The 23,450-nt window shown below is 47.0% G+C and overlaps 1 protein-coding gene across 3 annotated transcripts in view; it reads left to right on the forward strand.

Annotated features, from left to right (window-relative positions):
- The first annotated feature begins 7,937 nt into the window (after positions 1 to 7,937).
- NKAIN1 (sodium/potassium transporting ATPase interacting 1) overlaps positions 7,938 to 23,450 on the forward strand; it is a 99,875-nt gene continuing 84,362 nt past the window's right edge. Inside the window, exon 1 of one of the 3 annotated variants that reach the window (XM_084814396.1) lies at positions 7,938 to 8,536. In XM_084814396.1, coding sequence (XP_084670522.1) covers positions 8,483 to 8,536 — 54 coding nt within the window. In that variant the 5' untranslated portion in view covers positions 7,938 to 8,482. The remainder of the gene's footprint in view (positions 8,537 to 23,450) is intronic. The other 2 variants (XM_084814398.1, XM_084814397.1) reach the window with 2 other exon arrangements.

Genomic DNA, 23,450 nt, shown 5'->3' on the forward strand with positions numbered 1-23,450 from the left:
CAGTGTCAGCTGTCAGAGAGCCTAAGACTGAGCAAGGGAGGAGCTGTCCATAAGATTGTTCGCCTAGGAGCAGGTTTATGGAGGTTTGCATCAGCAAATTCCAGGCAGCAACTGAAGGTTGAGTTCTCAGCCTGGCTGATCCACCCTATCTGAAGTACTAGTGGGGCCCTGATCCTGACCATACTTACGGTTCTTCCTTCCAAGCTGGGCTCTGACAGTGAGTGCTGCACCAAAGGGACTAACCTTTTGTTCATATTCATACATGCATTCATAATAGGGCATATAATAAATAATCAAGTGCATATCTGCATATGTGAACCAGTCTTTGTAAGTCTTATGTACAGTTTTGAAGTTGTTATGTAAAGCTAATGGATCTTAATTATTCATTCCAGACCAGGCCACCCCAAAATACTTTGCATTACAGCACGGATAGCTCACAAAAATATATTGAGAAAATCCATGTTCCCAACCGGCTACTGTGAGGATTGCAGCTAAGCTCAGAGGGAACAGAGAGGTCTGGGGGGCAGGGGGGGACACACACAGGCAGATGAGGTCATCATTCCTGCTAATCAAAAAGTCCTGGTGCTGCAATGCTGCGCACCCTGGCTCCCTACACCACTGAGCAAAGCTGCCAAACATCGTATATACAAAGTGTACCCTAGGTCAAATTAAGATAAGAGAGCCATTGATTTGCCTGTGGTTTATACAGTTTTTAAAAATCGGTTGTTGGCTTTTATGGTTACTTATCATCATGATTCATCATCTTACCTTGTGAGCTGCTTTGCAAGGTGGGATAGTGGGAAAGCAGCGCATAAACATTTTAAGGTTAATAAATAAAATACAAGATCAAGCGGTGAGAATGTGAGCTTATCCTTCACAGCTTAAAATGTATTCACTAGTCTGTTCTACTCTGGGCACCAAGTGCTGAGAAAGCAAAAGAGCGCATGCATTCTTGAGGGCAAGATGGCATCAATTTTAACGGACAAAACCCCAGCACAAGGGCAAATGTGCCAGAGAGCTTTTAAATCAGTCTGTCCCCTATATCAGGGCTGGGCAGAACAGATCTCCAGGTGTTTTGGTCCTCAGTTCCTAGCATTCCTGACCTTTGGCCATGCTGACAGGGACTTCTGGAAGTTGAAGTCTAAAACAGCTGGAGATCTGCCTTCTGCACACCCTGCCTGCCTGTTATAGCAATACGACAATGGAACCAAGTACCTAGGGAGGTAGTGGGCTCTCCCGCACTGGAGACATTCAAGATGAAGCTGGACAGCCATCTGTCAGGGATGCTTTGACTTGGATTTCTGCAGTGAGCAGGGGGGGTTGGGCCCGATGGTCTTATAGGCCCCTTCCAACCCTACTATTCTATGATTCTAAGTTTGGTCATCAGTGCTAGGACTGAGTATACGTGCATGAATTTGTAGGGAAGGGCAATGCATAAACATGGCACCAGCCTTACCTGTGGTGATGAGATGGTGGCGGCAGGAACAATGAGGCAACAGACACATTATATCCCCTCCCTGCCTGTAATAATCTGGAGTCCTGACCTTGTCAGGATCCTTACCAAAATGGATTCAGGATAAGCCAAAGTGAGACAAAGTCACAAATGGATCAGTATAACAGTTTATTGATTACACATCTGATGGTAAATGGATGCAGAAATAAAGCAAAGCAAAGAACTTCACATGTCCCTTCTGCTGACTGAAGCTGGAAACTTCCCCCACAGCTACGTGTGTATCTGGGTCCCAGGCAAGATACACAGTCTCCATGGACTGATCATCAGTTCTCTAAGTTGGTATGCATGCAGATTCTTCTTGAAGCAAGACCAACTTGGCGTGCTTTAAACAATGCTTATATACCTTTTCCTCTACGCCCTAGTGGATGCATAAAGCATCACAGTCAGAACTACTTCCTTCAAAGAGAAAGAGGCCCCAACATACCTGCCTGGGAAAAAGCTTCTCCGCTCTTTACAGACACATAACACGATGCTCTTATCCTAGAGGGGCCAAGAGGGACCTGGCAAGAATCAAGCAGCTTCACACTTGCAGACATATACAACTGGCCTTATCTGGCACCAGCAGTCCCATGTAAGACAGCCTACCTAGAAGCCACTTTCTGTACTACTTTAACCCAGGCCTCTGTGCCCTTAACAAACTGTGTAGAACATGACTGCGGAAGCTCACTATACTCCTATAGTCTTGACCATGTTTTCTGGTGTGAACCACTACACAGCCTCTGTCTGTCTGTCTGTCTGTCTGTCTGTCACATACACCTGCCATTGTTCATTTCTATGGCCATTATTACTGCTAAGCAGGATAATTATTTTCATGACCGAATAAACAACAACAAAAATGATAGAGCCTTGTGTGGCGCAGAGTGGTAGGCGGCAGTATTGCAACCGAAACTCTCCCCACGACCTGAGTTCGATCCCAGCAGAAGCCGGGTCTCGGGTAGCCAGCTCAGGTCAACTCAGCCCTCCATCCTTCTGAGGTCAGTAAAATGAGGACGCAGCTTGCTGGGGGAAAGGTAGTCATGACTGGGGAAGGCAATGGCAAACCACCCCGCTATAGTCTGCTATGAAAACACCAGCATAAGCGACGTCTCTCTAGGGGTCAGTAATGCTTGCACAGGAGGAACCTTTCCTTTCCTATGGTATGATACATGATACATCATACCATACATGAAAATAATTATCCTGCTTAGCAGTAATAATGCCAACCCTACCATAAAGCAAAGTGAGGTGGTTGCCTCTGCTGGCAGATGCTGGGAGATGGCAGCCAGGTCTTGGAGGAAACAGCTGTGGGCTGCACCATGCTGCCTTCCCTCTGCCCCTGAAGGTTGCCTGCAGGAGGATTTATTTTTATTTTTTATTTATTTTATTTCATTGTCTATACTGCCCAATAGCCAAAGCTCTCTGGGCAGTTCACAAAAATTAAAACCACAGAGTTCAGCATAAAACAATATAAAATCTGAAAGCTTGAAACCACAATATAACAGTACAACCAGAATTTAAAATAATGGGATGTTGCCCCATTGCCAGTGTTGACAAAAGGTTCAGCTACCAGCCCAGTCAGCTTTTGTTAGGCGCCATCTTTTCCTTCGACTCAGGCAGCAAAATGTCTTCAGCTGGCCCTGTATGGTACAGTTCTTTAAGATGTTACATTTCTTCTGCTCTCTTCTCCAGCCTCAACTCTGAAGTAGATTGGTTTGCACACTTGACCAAAACATATCGCTTGGATCCAGACTTAGCCATGCTTAGAGAGACCTATTTAAGTCAATGGGGCAAGTTAGCCATGACTAAGTTGAATCCCATTGATTTCACTGGGTCTACTCTTACTACTCTAGGCATGACGAAGGGCAGTATCCAACGATGTTGTTGCGCTAAGAAAAGTTACATTGCACTAGCATAAGGGACCTCAAGCACAATGCCAATCGTTTTAGCTTGTGCAACGGCTTTTCTGGGGAATCCCATTGTGCAAGTTGCAGCTTGAGCAATGGGATTCCCCAGAAAAGCTATTGCAGAAGCTAAAACTATTGGTATTGCGCTTGAGGTCCCTTATGCTAGTGCAATGCCATTTGCATTAGCACAATACTGCCCTATGTCTGGAATCCCAGCTAGTATGCTAGACATCAATCAAAGTGTAAAGACTTTGACCTTTATTTGCTTGCTTGTTTTTTTTTAAATATAAATATTGATATCCTGCCTTTCCATGAATCAAACCCAGGACAGTTAACAATGAATAAATGCACCCCCTCAAACCAATAAATAAATTGTAAAAACATCAAAATATCAAATTTAAAAACAAACAGACACACTACACACATTTTAGGGGTTTAGGGGCCTGCCCACTCAGGTCTTTGATGGTGTGGCATAATGGTTTGAGTATTGGACTGGGACATGGGAGACCCAGGTTCTCATCCCCACTTGGCCATGAAGTTCACTGGGTGACTCTGGGCCAGTCACTGACTCTCAGCCCAACCTACCTCACAAGATTGTTGTGAGGGTAAAATGGAGAGGAGGAGGATCATGTACGCTGCCTTGTGTTCTTTGCAATAGGAAAAAAGGCAGGATATCAATGTAATAATAAATAAAGAAAATAAAAATGGATGGTGTGCTTCCACTTCTTGCAAAGATGTGGCTGTGGGGTCTACATGATAGAGCCTTCTTGGTCAGACTTGAGGAACTCTTCATTCTAAGAAACTTGCAGTGCAATGTCTACTCAGAATTAAGCCCTGTGACATTCAATGGGGTTTACTTGCAGGTAAATGGGTATACGATTGCAGCCTTAGTTGCTCACCCTTCCTATTTATAGCATTTTTACCCTGATCTCCAGCTGAAAAAAAAAGCCTCCCAGAATGGCTTATAAAGATTAATAATAAGACAGCCCCTGCCCTCAGGCTCACAATCTAAAAAAGTGACTAGGAAGGAAGAGGGGGGAAAGCAAACTTAGGGTGCAATTCCATGGCCAATAGACAGCAGCTAGACAGCCACAGGATTTTTCATTTTCTGGGAACCAAGCTCTGAGCTAGCACTCTGAGGTCAGTTCCCTGAAAACTGCCTCTCCACCCCTCCCCTTCCCCCTTGTAGGTGGCACGGTTTGTCCCTGACTCCGTGCTTATAAGAGCAGTGTGGAGTGGGGGGAAAGGGTGTGTTCCTGGGGGTGATGAGGGAAGGGGATGGCGGAAGCACCGTTAAAATGCTTTCTGTGCACTGTCTGGCCTCCCTGTCCCCTGCTCCAAGGTGCTCTGGCTACACAGCCGAAATCAGCTGTCTAGCTGCAAATGCAGACGATCCCCTCTGCGCTGTCCCTGCCCTTCATTGGAGAGTCCACAGCTTTGGAGGTAGCCATCTATCCCCATGGGATTGTGCCACTTGTTCTTAGTTACACTCAGATGCCAACTAAAAGTGGCACTGTTTTATCTGCTGTTCCACTTAAGAAAAAAAGTTAACATTGTATGGTTGTTGTTTTTAATCCTTGTGTCTTACCTGCTTTGGGGAGGGATGTCTCATTGGTTGGACACAGAGGTGGAATATATGCATATTTCAATAAACAAACAAATATCCACAGCCATGCCACGGCTACCTGACCTGATACTGTTCCCGTTTTAATTCCTCCATAACGACCATGGGATTTTCCATAGCTGTTATTGTCCTCATGTACACGGCAGGGTATATGTGACTCAACTTGTTTTGCTTCACAAGCCAAGAGATGAGTGGTTTTGTTCCTTTCCATGCTCTTGCCATTATCTTGTAAGGTGGTGGTGGTGGGGAACATATATTGCCCTCATGACCTCTGAGGAATGTGTCAGAATGATTCCTTCTTGGTGACTCATGGACCCTCTTAGTTTCCAGAACTCTCTGGGGAAGTTTCTTGATGACCTCACAGCTCTTCCTGTCTGTCACATTGTAGACAGTAAGGAAGCAAAGGGCGGAAGACTTCAGCCAAGCCACATCCAATTGAACATAAGGGGAAGAAGTGTTCCACTCTATGGCCTTTGGCTCATGGTGTCCTTTGGGGTTCTATCCTGTCCCCTATGTCAGGGGTAGGCAAATGTTTTGGACATGTGGGCACATTTGGCAATTTGAGAGACTGCCCTGGGCACCAACACAAAATGGCTGCTGTGGGAGGTGTGGCTAGTCACAAAGGACAAGGACCCTGCCCCAAAGCCTGAGCACAAGTCACAGGTCTGCTTTGACATTAGGGACATCAGAGAAATCCGCAGCGGAACCAAATGAGTTTGGATTTTCATGAATCTGACTTGGGGATTCTGCAGCAGACTGGCTTTTCTCCTGTCAGGCAGATTCCATGGAGCTGCAGACTGATTTTCAACTTTCCTGTATTTTGAGCAAATTTCATTGTAGAAAAATATGCATTTTTAAAAAAAAAAACTGCCCCCAAATGCACACTTCTCCCATAGGCTAAAGCACGAAAATGTGCATTTCAGGGGAAATTTGAGCATTTTTGCATGTGCAAAATTGTGAATTTGCGCATTTTTTTTTTTTTTTAAAGATTCTGTGGATGGGCAGATATCATAATGAAAAGGCTCCTGACAATCCACAAAACACAGACGGAATGGATTTTACTCAATACACACATCCCTATTTGAAGCAATTCCAGCTGCCAGTAAAAAAAAGAAGTGTGTTTTAAAAGTAAAAGTGGGAGGGGTAGAACACCTTGGTGGGCACCAAGAAAGGTGAGTGGGGATGTATTGGTGTCCATGGGCACCACATGACCTACCTGTGCCTTATATTATTTAATACCTACATGAAACTCAGAGCTTTGGAGAGCTTTTGGAGAGGTGGAGCATCCACCTCTGTTGCTCCCTGTTGTCTGCTTCCAAGGAAGCAAATATCCTTGAATTTTGCCCGGGGTTCAATAATGGGCTGGATGAGCGTGAACAAGGCGAGGTTAAATCCAGACAAGGTGGAGGTGCTGTTGGTTAGTAGCAAGCCTGATTCGGAGATTGGGACTCAACCTGTTCCAAAAGGGACTGAGCTTCCACTGAAAGGTCTGGTTTGCTGCTCGGGAGCGTTCCTTATCCCACACTGTTCCTGGATCTTCAGCAGCAGCAAGGTGTACATTTGCACAATTATCTTCAGTGTGTCACCTGCAACCTTTCCTGAGTTGGTCTGCTTTGGCAACAAATATCCATGCTTCGGTTACATTACACTTAGACTACTGCAATATGCTCTATGTGGGGCTATCTTGAAGATTGTCTGGAATTGGTGCAAAATTGAATGTCAGGTGGTAGCTTGGGGTAGAGCATATCGTTTGTACGCACAAGGTCCCAGGTTCAATCCCCGGTATCACCACATACAGCTGGGGAAGACCTTTGTCTGAAATCCTGGGGAGCTGCCGTCAGCCAGGGTAGACATTACTGAGCTAAATGGTCTGACATATTTCCTATGCTTTTCTAGGTTCCATGGTGATGCTAACCCTGTGACCTGGTTTGTGTGTAGTGGCAATTCACAGGTTGTTTACTCCATGAATTGTTGGGGCCATGCAGGAGCAACTTTGCATCTGGGTTCTCAGACAACCCAGGAATGTTCCTGGGTTGTTGGATGGGACGTCCAAAGCCAGAACTCTGTGTTCTTGATGGGAAACAAGCAAACAACCCAGAGTTTTAGCCCAACAACAAACTATGGGTTCAAACTCTGGACTGGTTGTTCCCCAACAACCCAGAGTTCTGGGTTTGGATGTCGCATCAAACAACCAGAGAAAACAGAACGAAAAGCAGAAGCAGCAAGCATTTGCTCCCACGCAGCTCCAACAACCCACGGTTTAAACAACCTATGGGTTGTCGTTATGTGTGAACTGGGCTTGGGGGTCACGGCTCGGGTTCACCAAGATAGCCACCACCTTCCCAACTGGTTGCACTGGGAGGCACTTGACAGATGTTTAACGACTCGTAAGCCCTCACGTTTATCTCAGCCAGCAGCCTTCCAGATGTGTTGACTACAACTCCCATCAGCCCCTAGCCAGCTAGGCTGGGGGATTACGGGAGATGTAGTCCAACACGCCTGGCGGGCGGCGAGCTGCGGAACGCTGTCCTAAAGAGCCCCAGCTACAAAGAGGGGAGAGGGCCCACTCGTGCCATCCAACGGCGCGCGGCTTCTTCCCTGGAAGACGGAAGGGAGGCGGGGCAGCCACACAGGTGGCGGAGAGGGGCCGGGGTACACCTGCCCTCCCCCCCCCGCCATCTCCCTCTCTGCCCCAGAGCTCGGCCGGAGAGCCACGTGGTTGTGGCGGGGCGTGTGGGTGGGTGTTCGCGGGGGGGGGGCTTTGCCTTGCTTTCGAGGGTCGCCTTCCCCACGGCGCCAGCAGATGCTGGCCGCGTCCCTCCTCTTGGAAGGCATCATCATCAGCCACGTCCACAGCCGCCTTTCCACGATTCCGCCCCGGCGTTTCGGGGCACGCGCGACCCGTGGGTGTGTCTGAGGACGGGAGGGAGGAGGCGGGGAAAACAATGGAGAGTTGGAGGCGGTGAGGGCGCGCCGGGAGACGCTCTTTCCCCACGCCGCAAATCGGGCAAATCCCGGGCAGCTCCCGGGGCCCCTCGACCCGCCCAGCCGCCGCCTTCTCTCCCGCCCTCGCCCCCCTCCCGGGAGACGGACGGCAGCGCCTGAGCCCGGCCAGGGAAACACCCAGCGCGCCCCCGGAGACGCCGGCGCGGGCGGCACAATGGAGCGCGCGGGCTGCTGCCCGGAGCTGCCCGCGGAGGGCAGCGGCGGGAGAAGATAACGCCGCCGCCGCCGCCTCTCCCGCCGGCCGCGCCTGGCTCGCGCGCGGACGCCGGAGGCGAGGGGCCGCCTCGCACAAAAGGCGCGAAGAAAGTCCCTCGCGTCTCGCCGTCTGGGCGCGATGGCCGGCGGCTGCTGCGTGTGCTGCCGCCGGCTGCCCTTTGAGTGAGGGTGTCCCTGGCAACGGGAGGCGAGGGCAGCTGCTGCTGGCGCCGGAGGGAGGCGGCTTCCGCCCCGGCCACCATGGGCAGATGCAACGGGCGCTGCACGCTGGCTGGATTCTGTTGCCTGCAACTGGTAAGCTGCGCGTGGCCCGTCTCTCTCTCGCCTTCCCCGCCCCCCCCACCTCTCTGCTGTGTCGCTGATGGTGGCGGGGGTGGGATCGTTGGCCGTCGAAGGTCGCGACTGCCGCGTCCTCATGCGCGCGCGTGTATGTGGCCTTGCCGTCAAGCCCCACAGCGCGGGGGCGGGGGGAGGGAGGGCTCTCCAGGACGGAGGACGCGCACCCCCACCCGCCCTCCGTGGCTTGCTTGGAGATGTGCGCTTGGGAGGTCGGCTCTGTTGGGTCAGATTGGGGTAGGAGGGTGGAGGGGGCCCCGGATAATGATGATGGTGCGGTGGGTGGGCCGATCGGCGTTTTTTTCTTTCGAATCTTTCTCCTCCCCTCTCCCCCAGCTCAAACTTTAAATAGTTTCGAAGTGGAGGAGGAGGAAGAAAACCTAAAACAAAAGGCAACACCTAAAAAACTCCCTTAAGTGAATAATTCTTTACCAGGATTGCCAACTACAGAAGGTCACAGTGACTAAGGAGAAGAAAAGCAAACTTGGTCTAGTTCTGGGTCTAGGGTGGAGACAGCTCAGTAAATGAGTATAACTCTCCCCTCCCGGCAACCACTTTTTTTCTTTTTGTTGGCCAAGAACCACCAGAGAGCAGGAAGTGGATCAGGAACTAGAGAGGAAGAAGTGATTTGGGGATGATCAAGAGGGTTTCTAATCTATGGAAGATCTTGGAAGTGATTCTTAGGAAGGTCTATTCCAGAGAGAGAGAGAGAGAGGAAGTGATTCTGATGAGGATATGTAAGAACATAAGAAGAGCCCTGCTGGATCAGACCAAGGGTCCATCTAGTCCAGCATTCTGTTCACACCGTAGCCAACCAGCTGTCAACAGGAAACCCACAAGCAGGACATGAGTGCAACAGCACCCTCCCACCCATGTTCCCCAGTGACTGGTGTACATAGGCATTTTGCATCTGATATTCTGATACGCTAATACACCTGAGTGTGTTTAATAGAAATAACTACTTGTTCCTTCCGGGTTTACTCTGTCTTCTATCTCCTTTCTCTGTTGTGTCTCCTGTGTCAAATGTTAGATTGTAAACTTCTCAGGGCAGGGAGTTTGTCCTCTTGTGCTTTGGAAAGTGGCCATGCACGCTGATGGTGCTATAGAAATAATGAAGAGGGATAACAAGGAAGCGAGAGAAGGTTCCCTGTGAAGTTCTGCCTAACAGAAGTCTTGCCCAGGGCAAGAAACTGGGGAACATCCAGACACTTACTGCCTTTTTAAAATTGCAAATAGAATTCTCTCGGGCAATGTTGTGGCTGTTCTTGTTTGCTTAAGGCATTTTTATAATATACCTTATAGGTACTTTTATTTTGTTTTATTTTATTTTATTTTTTTAAATCCAGCATGTTCAGAGGCTGTGGCTGAGGATGAATCCAGAAAAAAGTCATATTTCTGTGTACAGGAATGACGTACATGATACTAAGGGGTTAATGCATCTGCAAAAGTGGGCTGCTATGATTTCATACTGCAACTGAATATCAATGAGAATCGGGCGGCATAGTATTGTGTGCAGAGCTCCAAAGCTATAATAAATTTAAAGAAGTGTCTGTCATTAGACAATTCTTGCTGGAACTTTGTTGCTGCTTTGCATAAAAGTTCCCTGCAAAAGTTCCTTATTTCCCATGCCAGGGGCACCATCCTTATGCTTCCTGCCCTGCCTTGATTGTTGAGCAGACTTATTTGGGATAGTGTGCTTCAAAGATTGCCTGAGAGTGCTAGAAAGCAAATTTTAAAAGGCCTCTTTCCCACACTTTTTGCAGCTTTAGAATTCCACCCAGATCTGCCCCCCTCTCTCTTTTAAAATCATATAACACTTTACACATTTGTGTGTTATTAATTAGTTGTTTTTATCCCACTCTTCCATTTCCATGGAGCTCAGGCAGCATATCTGGTTCTCCTCTCCAATAAGGGATCCAGAATCTGCCTTCCACAAGTGGAAAGGTTCTGCTCATGGAAAGTCCTTCTTTGGGGGGATCCCCCTCCTCCCACGGCACACCCCATTCAGCAGGGTTTCTGGACTCTCTGCCATGGGAAGGAGGGGGTGGGGAAGTCCACTTCCGCTAGCCCAGTTGATCCAGTTTAAACTTGGTTCCAACCCTTTATCTTCACAACAACACTGTAAGGTAGGTTAGACAAAGAGATAGTGGCCTGCTTTGCATATAATGTTAACTGTAGTTTAGTGCAGCCTTCCCTCAACCTGATGTCCTCCAGATGTTTTGGGCTACAACTCCCAGCATTCCTTACCATTGGCCATACTGGCTGGGGCTGATGGGAGTTGCTCTCCAACAACATCTGGAGGGCACCAGGTTGGGAAAGGCTGGTTTAGCATTCTGTGCATGAATCTTGGGCCTGTGTACTACTGTCTGTCCTGCTCCAGTACTGCTCCAAGGAGAAGATGGGAAGCCTTTGCTTCTGTGCTGAAGTAACTGGGTCGTGTTAAACAGCCTTCCTCAACCTGGTGTCCTCAAGATGTTGTTGGACTGCAGCTCCCATCCACCCCGGCCATTGTGGCCAGTGGTCAGGTATGCTGGGAAATGTAGTCCAAAATTATCTGGAGGGCACCAGGTCGGGTAAGGCTTGTGTTAAGTATGACTTAGTACAGGGATGGGGAGCATGTGTCCCTCGAGAGGGACTGCAACTCCCATCATCCCTCACCATTGGGTGTTTTGGCTAAGGCGGGTGGGAGTTGCAGTCCAGCGGCATCTAGAGGGACACACATTCCACACCCCAGTTTTAGTGAAACAAGCCAGGATCATTAACCACGAGTTGAAGTTGGCATGTTTCACTAAACCAAGGGAGCAGAACCCTGAAGCCCCGCCCCTTGGAGGAATCGCCCCTGGAGGGAATTCCTGCTGTTCCAGGATTTCCCTGGAGGGACTCCCTGCAAGCAAGATCAGAGAGCAGCTGCCATGGGGCATTATAGAAATGTAATAAACAAATAAAAAAAAATAGAGGGATGCAGGCTGGCTGGGACTACGGAGAGTGGCTGCCAGGTGCCACATGAAGCCAGGGACCCAGCCAGCACCAGAAATAGTGGCTGTGCTTCCTGGCACTGCCCCACTAGCTTTGCAGAGCATGCACCACCCCTACAGAGGCACCTGGTGCTGTGTGAAGCCAGGCAGTTGGTCAGGCTGAGTCCTAGCATGGGGAAAGGCTAAAATGGCCAGGGGCGGGGCGATGACACAAGTGGGCATGACCACACCCACTGACATCATCTGGCCACAGAGGTCTTGGTCGGGGGGAATCCAGCCCCACCCCCCAATAATGTTCTGCACACCTGCAGTAAACCATAGTTAACACTAGCAACAGTTTGTCCGGGTTCAGACATACTGAGTAACTGCAGTTAGTTCAAAACAGAAGTGAAAGCTTACAATCTCCTCCTCCTGGTTCCACCAGAAGAGGGGAAGGGCACACCTGGAAGCTCATGCATGTAATCCTAAAACAGGGTCTAGAGTTTTGTGCAAATGCAGCCAGTGACTGGCTAGAAGGTCACCACTCATGACCCCATGAGCTTCACGGCTGAGTGGGGTTCATACACAGTTTTTCCTAGTCATGGCCTGACATCCTAACCACTGTACCACACTGTCATCTGAGGGGAAAAGCCTGTAAAAGATGTTAGGGCTATTTGACATTGGGATGAAGTTAATCTGTTCCAAGTACCAAAGGCTGCAAGTGAAACTATGCATGCACACCGGGAAACAGGGAATGAATGCTGTTCTAGCAGACAGAGGTGGTTTGAAACATACCCAACAGGGATGACCAACATGGGGCCGCGTGTGCCCTCGCAGGGTCTCAAGCATGGCCCCCGCTGCCTCTGCTGGTTTGCTGTTGAAATTCATTGGCAAACTGCTACGGAGACTCAAAAGTGCCCAATTTAGTTCTTTTTCAGGTGAAATGTCCTTTTGAGTCTCTGTAGCAGTTTGCCACCAAATTTCAGTGACAAACCGCTGGGTTTTTTTGCTGCCAGTGCACTGCCAGGAGTGTGGCCTCAGGGGGTGGAAATCGTCCCCTGGACCCAGGGATGTACGGACTGTGTAAAATCAGTTCCGTCTGTGTTTCATGGATTGTCAGGCACCTTTCATTCCGTCATCTGCCCATCAACGGAGTCGGATTTTTTTTGTTTCCAAATTTGCGCAAATACCTATTTGCTCAAATGCACACGTGTGAAAATGTGCAAATCCCCCCAATATGTGCATTGTCATGCTTTAGCCTATGGGGGAAATGCACATTTTGGGCCAGTTTTTTTTTATTTTGTGTATTTTTCTATGATGAAATTTGCACAAAATTCGGGAAAGTTAGAAAACTGGTCCACAAGTCCATGAAATCAGCCTGACAGGGGAAAGGCCGGTCCACTGTGGAATCCATGGGTCAGTTTCATGAAAATCCAAACTCATTTGGTTCTGTGGATTTCTCCAACATCCCTACCTGGACCACCCGAAGCAGCCACCCTTGATTTACAACCTATGCAACTGCATGCAGACTTAAGGCGGGGAGGAAGAGACTGCTGAAGTCACTCCTGGACCCCATTGCTGGAAAGAGCATGAAACAGAAACTGTGAATGTCTCTTCGTATGAAATGTGTTTGGAAAGCATGTTACTAGAAAAATACTTTGAAGGGAGATTAAAGCTGCAGCCCTAAACATACATGCTTGGAAAGAAGTTCCTTTGAAATCATTGCTTTAGTAAACCTGGTCAGGATCAAGCTGCAAGTCTTGTCTTCGGTCCAAGTGAAATTGCCGTTGTTGGGTGTAGCATCAATTCCTCGTGTTTGGGGTTGATCAGGCAACATGTCTAACCCTCCACCCCTGAACCAGCCGAGTGCGTGGAGGGGAGTAGGTGCCCATAGCTCTTTCCCCATCCACTTGCTGCACCGGCCTCACTGCTCTCCCCCCCCCCCCGCCCACATGTATACATGGAGATAGGCATCCTTATGTCGCCTGCGCATGAACAGTTTACAAGGCTGGGCCGAGACATTTTGCTTCCCTCCCATTCCATGTAAAAAGCTGACTGGACTGGCAGCTGAACCTTTCGTCAACAACTGAGAAAGAGACAGCATCTTTCATCACTCTTGAAGGCGGCAGGCAGCCCAGCCTAGGGGGCGTAGGGCATACTGCATGACCCACGTCTCTCTCCTCCAATCACTTTCTGCTGCTTTCCAGCATTTGCTACCTGAGGTGGCCACCTCACTCTGCCTAATGATAGGGCTGGCCCTGACAGTTTAACACACCTGGTTGAGAATCGTGTGGCTGTTTTTTGTATTTAAAATGAGGGAAGGGTCCTAGATTAGTGGCAGAGTTTTGGGAGGGGGCCATAGCTTAGTGGCATATCCCATAGTTTGCATCCAGAAGGTCCCAGGTTCAGGCCTTGACATCTCCAGTTACAAATGATGGGTAAGACCACTGCCAGAAACCCTCTGCCAGTCAGACTAGATCAGGGATGGAGAACCTCTGGCCTATGGGCCAGATATGGCCTGTGGGAGGTATCCATCTGGCCACTGCCCTTGTCCTCCAGTCAGAGATCAGGGATACGAGATCTCCCTCCTCCCTCCCACACTTTAAGGGAGGCTTTAAAATGCCTCCATTGGTGACAATGGAGGCTTCTAAAAACTTTATGACAGTGTGGGGGCACTTTGGGGGATCACTGCTGGGGAGGGGAAATTGCCCTTCCCTTGCTTCATTTCTTTTCTTTATTTATGCATTTAAAATATTCCTTGGCCGCCTTTCAGGGCAGGAGCCCTCTCAAGGTGGCCACAACAATAAAACACACAATAAAACTAGATACGGTAGTAAAAACATAGTGAAAGCAGCAAACATTCTAAAAAATGGCAAGCACCAGCATAAAATAAGCCTTGCAACAGGCAAGTGGAGCTACAACCCAGTCTGATAAAACATAATCAGGGGAAGGCTGGAGTAAAATAGTAAGTTTTCAGGGCCTTCTAAAAAACCTGCAATGTTGGGGCCTGGCAGACCCCCGATGGCAACTTATTCTAGATGTGTGGGGCTACTACAGAAAAGGACCTGTCACATGTAGTCACCCACCTGACTGCCCCCACAGGTAGGCAAATGGGAAGGGTCTCTCCAGCTGATCTTAAAGTGCAGGCAGGCTGATAATGGTGAAGGTGGTTCTTTAAGCAATTTGGTCCCAAACTGTTTAAGGCTTTAAAAGAACCTTGACTGGTACCAATGGAGGCTTTTTTTTAAAAAAGGGGAAGGGTTGGTGTGAGTGTATGTGCATGTGAGTGAATAGGATCTGTGCAATCATGTTGGGAGCTGCATGCCAGCAGTGATATGGTCCCACGTACTTTGGGGTGTGATCCTGCCCCACTGCTGGAATGCAGTCCCTGACATTCATGTCCAGAACCAATTTGGCTCTTGGGCTGAAATAGGTTCCCCGCTCCTGGACTGGACAACATTGTGCTTAGCTAGATGGACAAAGGGTCTGACCTGGTATAAGGCAACTTCCTATAGTTCTAAGTGTTTGCTGTGCAGATCTGTTTTGTGTTGAATGTTTTTAGATGATTCTGTATTTTATATTTTGGAATGCTTCATACAAGAGTCTGCTTGAAAAGTTTCCAAACTAAAGCATGGTTCTCTTCTTCCCTCTGATGCGGTGGTGCTAGAGGGAAGGAAAAAGGAAATGTCATGAAGTCTGCACATGTATGCCACTGAAATGTCTGCCTGTTGAGGCCCCGCCTCTCATACTATTAGTAATGTCACTTCACTCTGCATATTAAGAACAGCTGCATAGGAGCACAGAAGGGGCTTCAATTTTAATACATCATTGGTTGTGCTGTAAAGGGCCTTCAGCATTTTCATTTTATTTGTTTGCGGTCTTAGGGGCTACCTGAAAGTATAGTATGGCCCTTTGGGGATCTGGGAATATCAGGGTGGCGCTTTAGGCAGCGTCCAGATGGAAACCAGAGCCAAATGATGTAGCAAAATGAACAAGAACCAGAAAGATGGCTGTTTCCAGCCAAACAGGAAGCCTTTTATAGCCCTTCCTGTCTAGGGTTGGCCCAATAGCCAGCCTCGGTGGGCAGGGCGAATCCAGAGCATGAGAAATCTTCACTGCCAGGAAGTTTAATGTTGTGTATAGTTCATTGCAGAGGCAGGCAATCTCGAAGTGTGTTCTCCAGGTGTTTGGGATGACTACTCCCATTATTTATTTATTTGTAATATTTATATACCACTCCACATCTAAAAGATTCTAGAGTGCTGAACAATAAAAGAAAAAAAAAACAGAATAAAATACCATATTAAACATTTTTAAAAGTTTTTTAAAAAATAGAATACCAATAAAAACTGGCTGGTCAATCAAGGAAGGCTTGTTGAAATAAAGAGGTCTGCATGAGTGCCAAAAATAACACAATGTTGGTGCCTGCCTGACCTCCAGAGGCATGGAGTTCCACAGAAAGGGAGCCACCATGCTGAAGGATCTTCTCTGGGTGGACTCCAGTCTGGCCATAGGTCCATGCGAAACCACCAGGAGCATCCCATCTGATGACCTCAGTGACCGGGCAGATTAATAAGGGAGAAGGCACTATCTCAAATATCCTGGTCCCAAGTTGCTTAGGGTTTTCTACACTATTAGCAAAATCTTAAACCTCCCATAATCCCTGATCATTAGCCTTGCTGGCTGGGGCTGATGGGAGTTGTGGTCCAAAACATCTGAGGGTTGCCAGTGCCTACTTGAAAGTAACAAGCCAACTTCATCAAACATGGTTTGAAGTTGGTTTGTTTCAGTAAACCAGCCTTCCCTGACCTGGTGCCCTCCAGATGATTTCAACTTCTAACTCCCATCAGCCCCTGCTAGAATGTCAAAGGTCAGGAATTCTGGATGTAGGCCAGAGAAGGCTCCAATATACCGAGGTTAAGACTAGCCACAGTTTGTCTGTGTTTGGATGTAACATCAAGCTGCTGTTAGTTAAAAATGGAAGGGAAAGCTACCAACGGCCTCACGGCTGCTCCAGAGGGAGAGGAGGATGCTGATAAGCCCAAGCATTTCATCCAAATGCAGTTACATTTGGGAGGGGCCATGGCTCAGTGTGATAGGGCATGTGCTTTGCATGCAGAAGGTCCCAGGTTCGATCCCCAGCTTCTCCAGGTGGGATGAGGAAAGAACCCTGCCTGAAACCCTGGAGAGCTGCTGCCAGTCAGTGTCGACAATACTGGGCTAGATGGACCGATTGTCTGACCCAGTATAAGGCAGCTTCCTATGTGCCTATGTACATATAAGGCAGTTTAATTGTTTCATGTGTGTGCAGCCCCACTTTTTTCCTTACTGGTTTGGATTATGCTATTAGGCTTTTGGAATAAAGATTTTTTAAATATAAAAAACCACGGTTCTTCTCCTTGGATACTTCTTTTGCCTTTCCGATGGCATGCTTCAGTGACTCTGTGCATCTCGGGTTTGTTCCCGGTGACCAGCTTTGAGTGAATGGCCACAGCGTGTGTGGACATGATGGGTGTCTGCCTTCACGCTCAGCGTCCTCTCCTCCCAAGGACTGCTTTAAGAGAATCCTCTTTTTTGTGGGCCACTGGCAGGCTTGGAAAGAAGATTAGCAGTGGGACTAATGGAAACTTTTCTCCCTCGCTGGAGTGGCACGGTTGCTGTCTTTGTCTAAGCAGACTGTTCAGTATTGATCTTATTAGTGGACAGTTTCCCAATTGAACCATTCTTGTCTGGTAAGAGTAGCCCTCCTGGGTCAAACCAAACGTTTGTCTAGGCCAACATTGTGTTTCCTGCAATGTCCAGATGGTTCTGGCAAAGCCTACAAGCAGGGTGTGACTGCAATAGCGTCCCCCTTCCCCAGGGTTGTCCTCCCAGCAACAGGGGCATTCAAAGGCATACATCTTCTCCCCTTCCTTCCTTCCTTCCTTCCTTCCTTCCTTCCTTCCTTCTTTCCTTCCTTCTTTTTTTGAAATTACAAAAATTGTAGGTGTGGAGCCCTCTTTAGACCAAGGCTGGGGAACCACAGGCTTGGGGGCCAAATTTAGCCCTTGTGAGATTCCAGTCTAGCCCACCAGGGTTCCTCAGGTAGCCCCACCCCTTTCCCTGGTCCCTTTCTCCCGACCACTGATCATTTTGTGGTTTGCTGGCTTTTGTGCTGTTGTCTTCCTGTTCTAAAAGGTTGAAATGCCTCTCCTAAGGCTTAGTTACTGGCCGGAAGAGCTTGAAGTTAAAATATTTATTTATTTATTTATTACATTTTTCTGTTGCCCAATAGCCAAAGGTCTCTGGGCAGTTCACAGCAACGCTGGTATTTTTGGCTCTGTGCTTTTTGCCTTTGGCCCCACCCGCTGCTGGAATGCAGCCCCCGAGAACTTCTCCAAAATGGAATTCTGCTCTCGGGCCGAAAGAGGTCCGCCACCCCTGCTTTAGACCCAGCGGTGATTTTGTTTACATGTATTAAGGATGTAGTCTCAACTGAAGGTGTGGAAATGGGTCTTCATTTACTGGCAGCTGCCTGTATAGGTGGAAGAAAGTTAACCCTCCAACAATTGATGATTGGTGTGTGAGAGTTTGGGATGTGGCCTTTAGGATGAAATTAACTATTATGATGAGAGTCAGAGAAGGATGGTTAGTAAATAATTATTTTGCAGAAAAATAGAGTCTCTTCATTTTATATTGGGATGAGAAAGTTCAGGATTCAGTGCAACCTTATTTACTATTAAGGGCTACTCGACTGATATCGAGTGGCTGGGTGACCAGTCAGATGGGCGATTAATAAATTTAATAAATAAATAAATAAATAAATAAATAAATAAATATGACTTTGATTATGTTTACCGGTCTTTTATTAAATTATTATTTTTAGTTATGAATGGATGTAATATGGAAGTTAATTGATCAATTCCTTTGGAATGGTGTAGTGAAAGAATAACCTGAACTCAGAATGAAAAAGAAGAAGAAGGGGGAAGACGATGCTCCAAGGGTGCATAAAAATATTTTATTTCTCCCACCCCCTGCCAAAGAACAGAGGCATACAGCTTCTGAATCTGGACTTTGCCCAGAGCAGCCATCTCCAATCTGGAGGTGGCTGGAAATTCCAGCTGTTTTGGACTCCCAGTTCTCATCAGCCCCAGCCAGCATGGCCAATGGTCAGGAATGCTGGCAGTTGTAGTCCCAAATATCTGGAGGGTGCCCAGTTGGGGAAGGCTTCCCTAGAGCCATCGTGAGGCTAGCTGCTGCTGCCAGACCGGTGTGGCGAATTGCCTCAGTGTGATCATTTCCCCATCTGCTCTTCATATGCCAAAGGCCCTTATCTCCCAAGTACTCTGTGACTGGGCCTATTGTAATCTGTCAGATGCTTTGTAGCAGTCTGTCAATTCAGCATCCTCTTTCTTATGATGTTGGCTACGCTTGATAATTGGATTGGCCTCTTATTTAGTGTCTTATGCTCTTTTCTCTGACTCATCAGCTGACTCATTCCATCCTCAGAAGTTCTGCTCCTTCCATTGTACAGTGCAAAGCTACTGTGCTTACCCTTGATTCTTCAGGGATAATTGTACACAGTGGGTTTTTGTTTGTTTGTTTTTGGCATGATTTTGAACTCGAATGTTTCTCAAATAGCTGGTGCAGACTGTACAAGTCTTTTGTCTCAAATCACCACTCCAGTTTGAGGGCCTTGAACTGTTATCATCACCATGTGGTGAGTCACTTCTCCATAACTTATTTTTATGACTTTGGCTACAGGGAAGAAACAGCTATAACATTCATGCTCCCTGGTTTCTCAAGTTCTCAATCTGTGATTCTCCCTGGGTGGAAGCAGTGGCGAGATGTGCCTTTCAGAACCTCTTTCTTGTGAAAAGCCTGTGAGCCTTTCTGTTCAACCAGGACTTGGCTCTCATACATTTGTCATCTTGAGGCTAGGCTACCGTAACACTCTCTACATTGGGCTCCCCTTGGTGACTGTTCAGAAACATCACTTTCTCCTTAGGCTAGCATTCAGTGACTAGAATGAAGCTGGTTTGAGTAATTTTAATGTAACCAGATATTTGTTTTTTATTGGGTGATGTTTCTTGTCCTCAAGGAGCTCCTGTGCAGCTGGGAAAATATTTAAATGCCATGTGGGCAGGGGCTGACTGTGCGGATCCCAACCATGAAACTGGTATCCTGCTGGGAGGCAATGCTAGGGTTGGTTATTTGACCAATTAAAAATGACTTGGTCACATATCATCATCACCCTTTGTTTACAGCAATCTCAGTGATCTGAATGCTGGTCCTTATGGAGCCAGTATGGTACCATCTCCACACAAGAGTACAGAAGCACTGTTCCACAGTGTAACATTTTGTTGCAGGTCCAGTTGTTATCAAGTAATGGTCAACTCTTTTTAAAATATTAATGTTATTGCAACAACATTTTATTGTTGTTCAACACTTTATTGCTGTAGTTATAATGGCAGAAAATCCTTTATTCATCCACTGGTTGATTTCTTGAGCTAATCATAAAAAACAAATTGGTTAACATATTGTGAAACAATACAATTAACTTAAAAATGTAATGAATTATTACAACTTCCGACACTGTTAGTGGAAGGCACTCCTCAGCAAACAAGATGGAGGCATAGGTGGTTTCAGGCAGTGACCTTTGCCCCTGATGACTACTTGTGTTCCTGTTTGGATATACCGGCATGCTTCAGCCAGTCACGCTGACTTGAGGATGCTGGGAGTTGTAGGACCCTTTTCTGTCCAAACATGTATAGGATTGCACCCTTAAATGCAATTTACCAAGGCTGCATTTGCATATAACGCTAAGCCATAGTTTTATGTTAGCCATGGTTAGGGATGGGTGAACTTGCCCCTATCTGCGCTGTGCTCCGCTTGCTGGACCCCTGCCAGCTGCTCAACCCTGCCCAGTCTGCGGGTGCCCGGCGAACAGTGCCCCACTCCTCCGCCAAGCTGCCATTCTGCACAAAATGGTGTAACGGCTGATTTTACATAAATGGCAGCCGTAAAGAGATCCGTTTATGCAACATTACAGTGGAACATTTTCCATTCCACACTACTTCTCAGAAACAGGTTGGATTCAATATTGGGCAAACGGGATGGATTCAATGTTGATAAAATGACTTGTGTGGGGGGAAGACCATACACACCACTCTAAACTACTTGGAAGAAAAGTGGGATAAATCTTCACCAGAGCCCCAGTGGAAGTGCCCATCTGTTGTGCTTGGTTTCCTTCCATGCTTTTTCTCTCTCATTTGCCATTTGAAATGATACTCTGTAACACACACACTTCTGAGCAGTAGCGTGGAGTGGAAAATTTTCCGCTGCTATATTTTTCCCAGATGCAAAATTTCCCCTTTTTAGAAATGCATTATTTCATAAAATTAATTAGTAAGAAAATGGATCAGTATAATACAAGTGAAATTGGGCAAGTGGGATGGATTCAATTCCAGTCACATCTAACATCAAAGTTGTAATTAACTTTTTTTCAGGTGACTGCCCCTAAGAAGGCATATAAATTTATGCACATAGTTCTTCAGGCATACTAAAATTAGGATGCCAACAGTTAACAGTGCCTTTGTGTGTGCTTTTGTGTGTTTTTTCTCCCTTATAATCTGCATAATGTAAATGGAATGCTTTTGAGTTGTATGCTACTGAGTTGTCATGTTTTGAAATACTTACAGGAATTCCACTAAAACTAATTTCCAAGTAAAGCTTTGAATTTGAATATAACATTTAAACCACACTTATGGTGCAATCCTATGCATGTTTAGACAGAAAGAAGTTCTACAAATCCTGGTGTGCTCCAGCCAGTCATGCTGGCTTGAGGATGCTGGGAGGTGTAGGACATTTTTCTATCTAAACTTGCATAGGATCAACCCTTTAAATGCAATTTACCCAGGCTGCATTTGTACATAACACTGAGCCATGGTTTTATATTAACCATGGTTAGGAATGAGCAAATTCACCGCTATCTGTGCTGTGTGCCACTTGCCGGACCCCCACTGTCCGCTTGACCCTGCTCTCCACGTGGTCCGCAGGTGTGCAGCGAGTGGCATCCCACTCCTCCACTGAGTGGTGGCTTGGCCTTTTCTGTAAAGGCTGATTTTACATAAATGACAGCCATAAAGAGGTCCATTTACACAATATTATAGGTGTAAATTGTCTAAATAGACCATTTATGCCTGTAATGTTGTGTATATGGGCCTCTTTACAGCCGCCATTTACATGAAATCAGCCTGTATGGGAAAGGTCAAGCCGCCCTTTTGCACGGAATGGTGGCTCAGCAGAGCAGCGGATCCGCTGCACTTGCCTGACTCAGCTCATGCAGAGTCAGGCGAGTGCAGTGGTCTGCGGACTCCAGTCCAGGGGGCCAAGCTGGCGATAATCCACCAAGCTCGAGCCCCCAACTGGACTTGGCCACCATCCCTAGCCATGATTTGTTGCTGTAGCCATTAATTGTCTTTCAGGCAAGCAAACAAACCATGGGTTGTTTTCCATATTTCTGGTTTGTTTCTCTCCCATCTGTTTTGGCAGCCTTCAGGGTGGTTTTGTTTTCAGGCTGCTCTTGCTGGGTGCCTCTGTTTTAGGATGGACAGCAGTGCAAACAAGCCAGAGATAAGCCATAGTTCTGGATTCAGACATCACAACAGGCCATGGTTTAAGCTAGCCAGACTTTGTAAGCCAACAACAAACCATGGTTTCTATTTGAGGTTTGTAGCTAATTAACAAATAATAGTTTGTTTGCAGGGATTGGTTTGGACAAGCCAGATTTCAGCAAACCACACCATGGCTTAGTCTTATGTGCGAACCAGGCCTTCCTCTTTTCCCCTCATCATATCATTCAGTTCAACCACTTTTGGCTATTGGGGAAAAACCACTGTTCAGATATTTATGCAGCATTTAAGATTAACATAGCATCCTGTTTTCTTTTTTTAAAAAATGTTGACTAAATATGTCACACATGGTTAACTCAGATCTCCATTGATTTAGGGCAGCAGAAAATTTTCTAGACCATTTTCCAATTCAGAAGTTTTCAGAAAGCTTACATCATTGTTCACGAGTAAATTTCTTGGGTGAGTGCAGCAGCGTACTTTGAAGTTAAGGAACAAATAGGACATGCAACAAAACTTTGCAGTATGAAGTGCTGCTATTCAGGGTTCTAGCCAGCCATGTCCTTTTCCAGGGAGCTCCATTCCATTTTCCCTCTTCCCGATTTTCAGTCATGCCCCCCCGCGCCACCTCCACAATAAGCATTCAGTGTTCTGTGGCCGTTGAGCATACTCTGCTTTGGGAGGTCCTCCCCCGCCCTGAGGGTTTTTCCCTAATATTTTGTCATACTTTTGCAAACCTAGGGGTTCCCCCAGGCCTGCCAATACCTCCCTCCTGGGTATGGATGATGCCATTTTGGATCATGATGCCTAAGGTCCTCTGAGGGCTCTCTGCTGCAGCTGCCTACTGTGAGATTAGCAGTCACACGCAAGAGGACCCTTTCCTTTGCCGCCCCTCAGTTGTGGATTGGCCTGCCGGTTGAAATGCGCCTGCTGACCTCTTTGAAGGTTTTTAAACAGGCATTAAAGACTCTCTCATTCCGGCAGGCTTTCCCTTTTTAGAGCAAGTGTTTCCTCTTCGTTGACTGTTATATACTGGTTTTATGCTGTGTTGTTTTCATTGTTGGATTTTTTGTTAAATTGTTTTTAATTTTGCATGCCACCTAGAGTATTTGTATATAGGTGGGTTATAAATTGAATAAATAATAATAAATAATAATGTTTGCCTCCTCACAGCAGGGTATGAAATATTAGCCTTCGAAAAGAGATAAACCTCAGAGTTGTAACCACATAAAGGTGAGAAGCAAGTACTTTCTGCAGAAGTAAATTCAAGGGTGTTCAATTTGTGTCAGGGTGGGGCTTATTTGCACG

Source organism: Heloderma suspectum, chromosome 10, assembly GCF_057233095.1.
Source record: "Heloderma suspectum isolate Gila_16-S chromosome 10, 16-S_ref, whole genome shotgun sequence".
Taxonomy (NCBI): Eukaryota; Metazoa; Chordata; class Lepidosauria; order Squamata; family Helodermatidae; genus Heloderma; species Heloderma suspectum.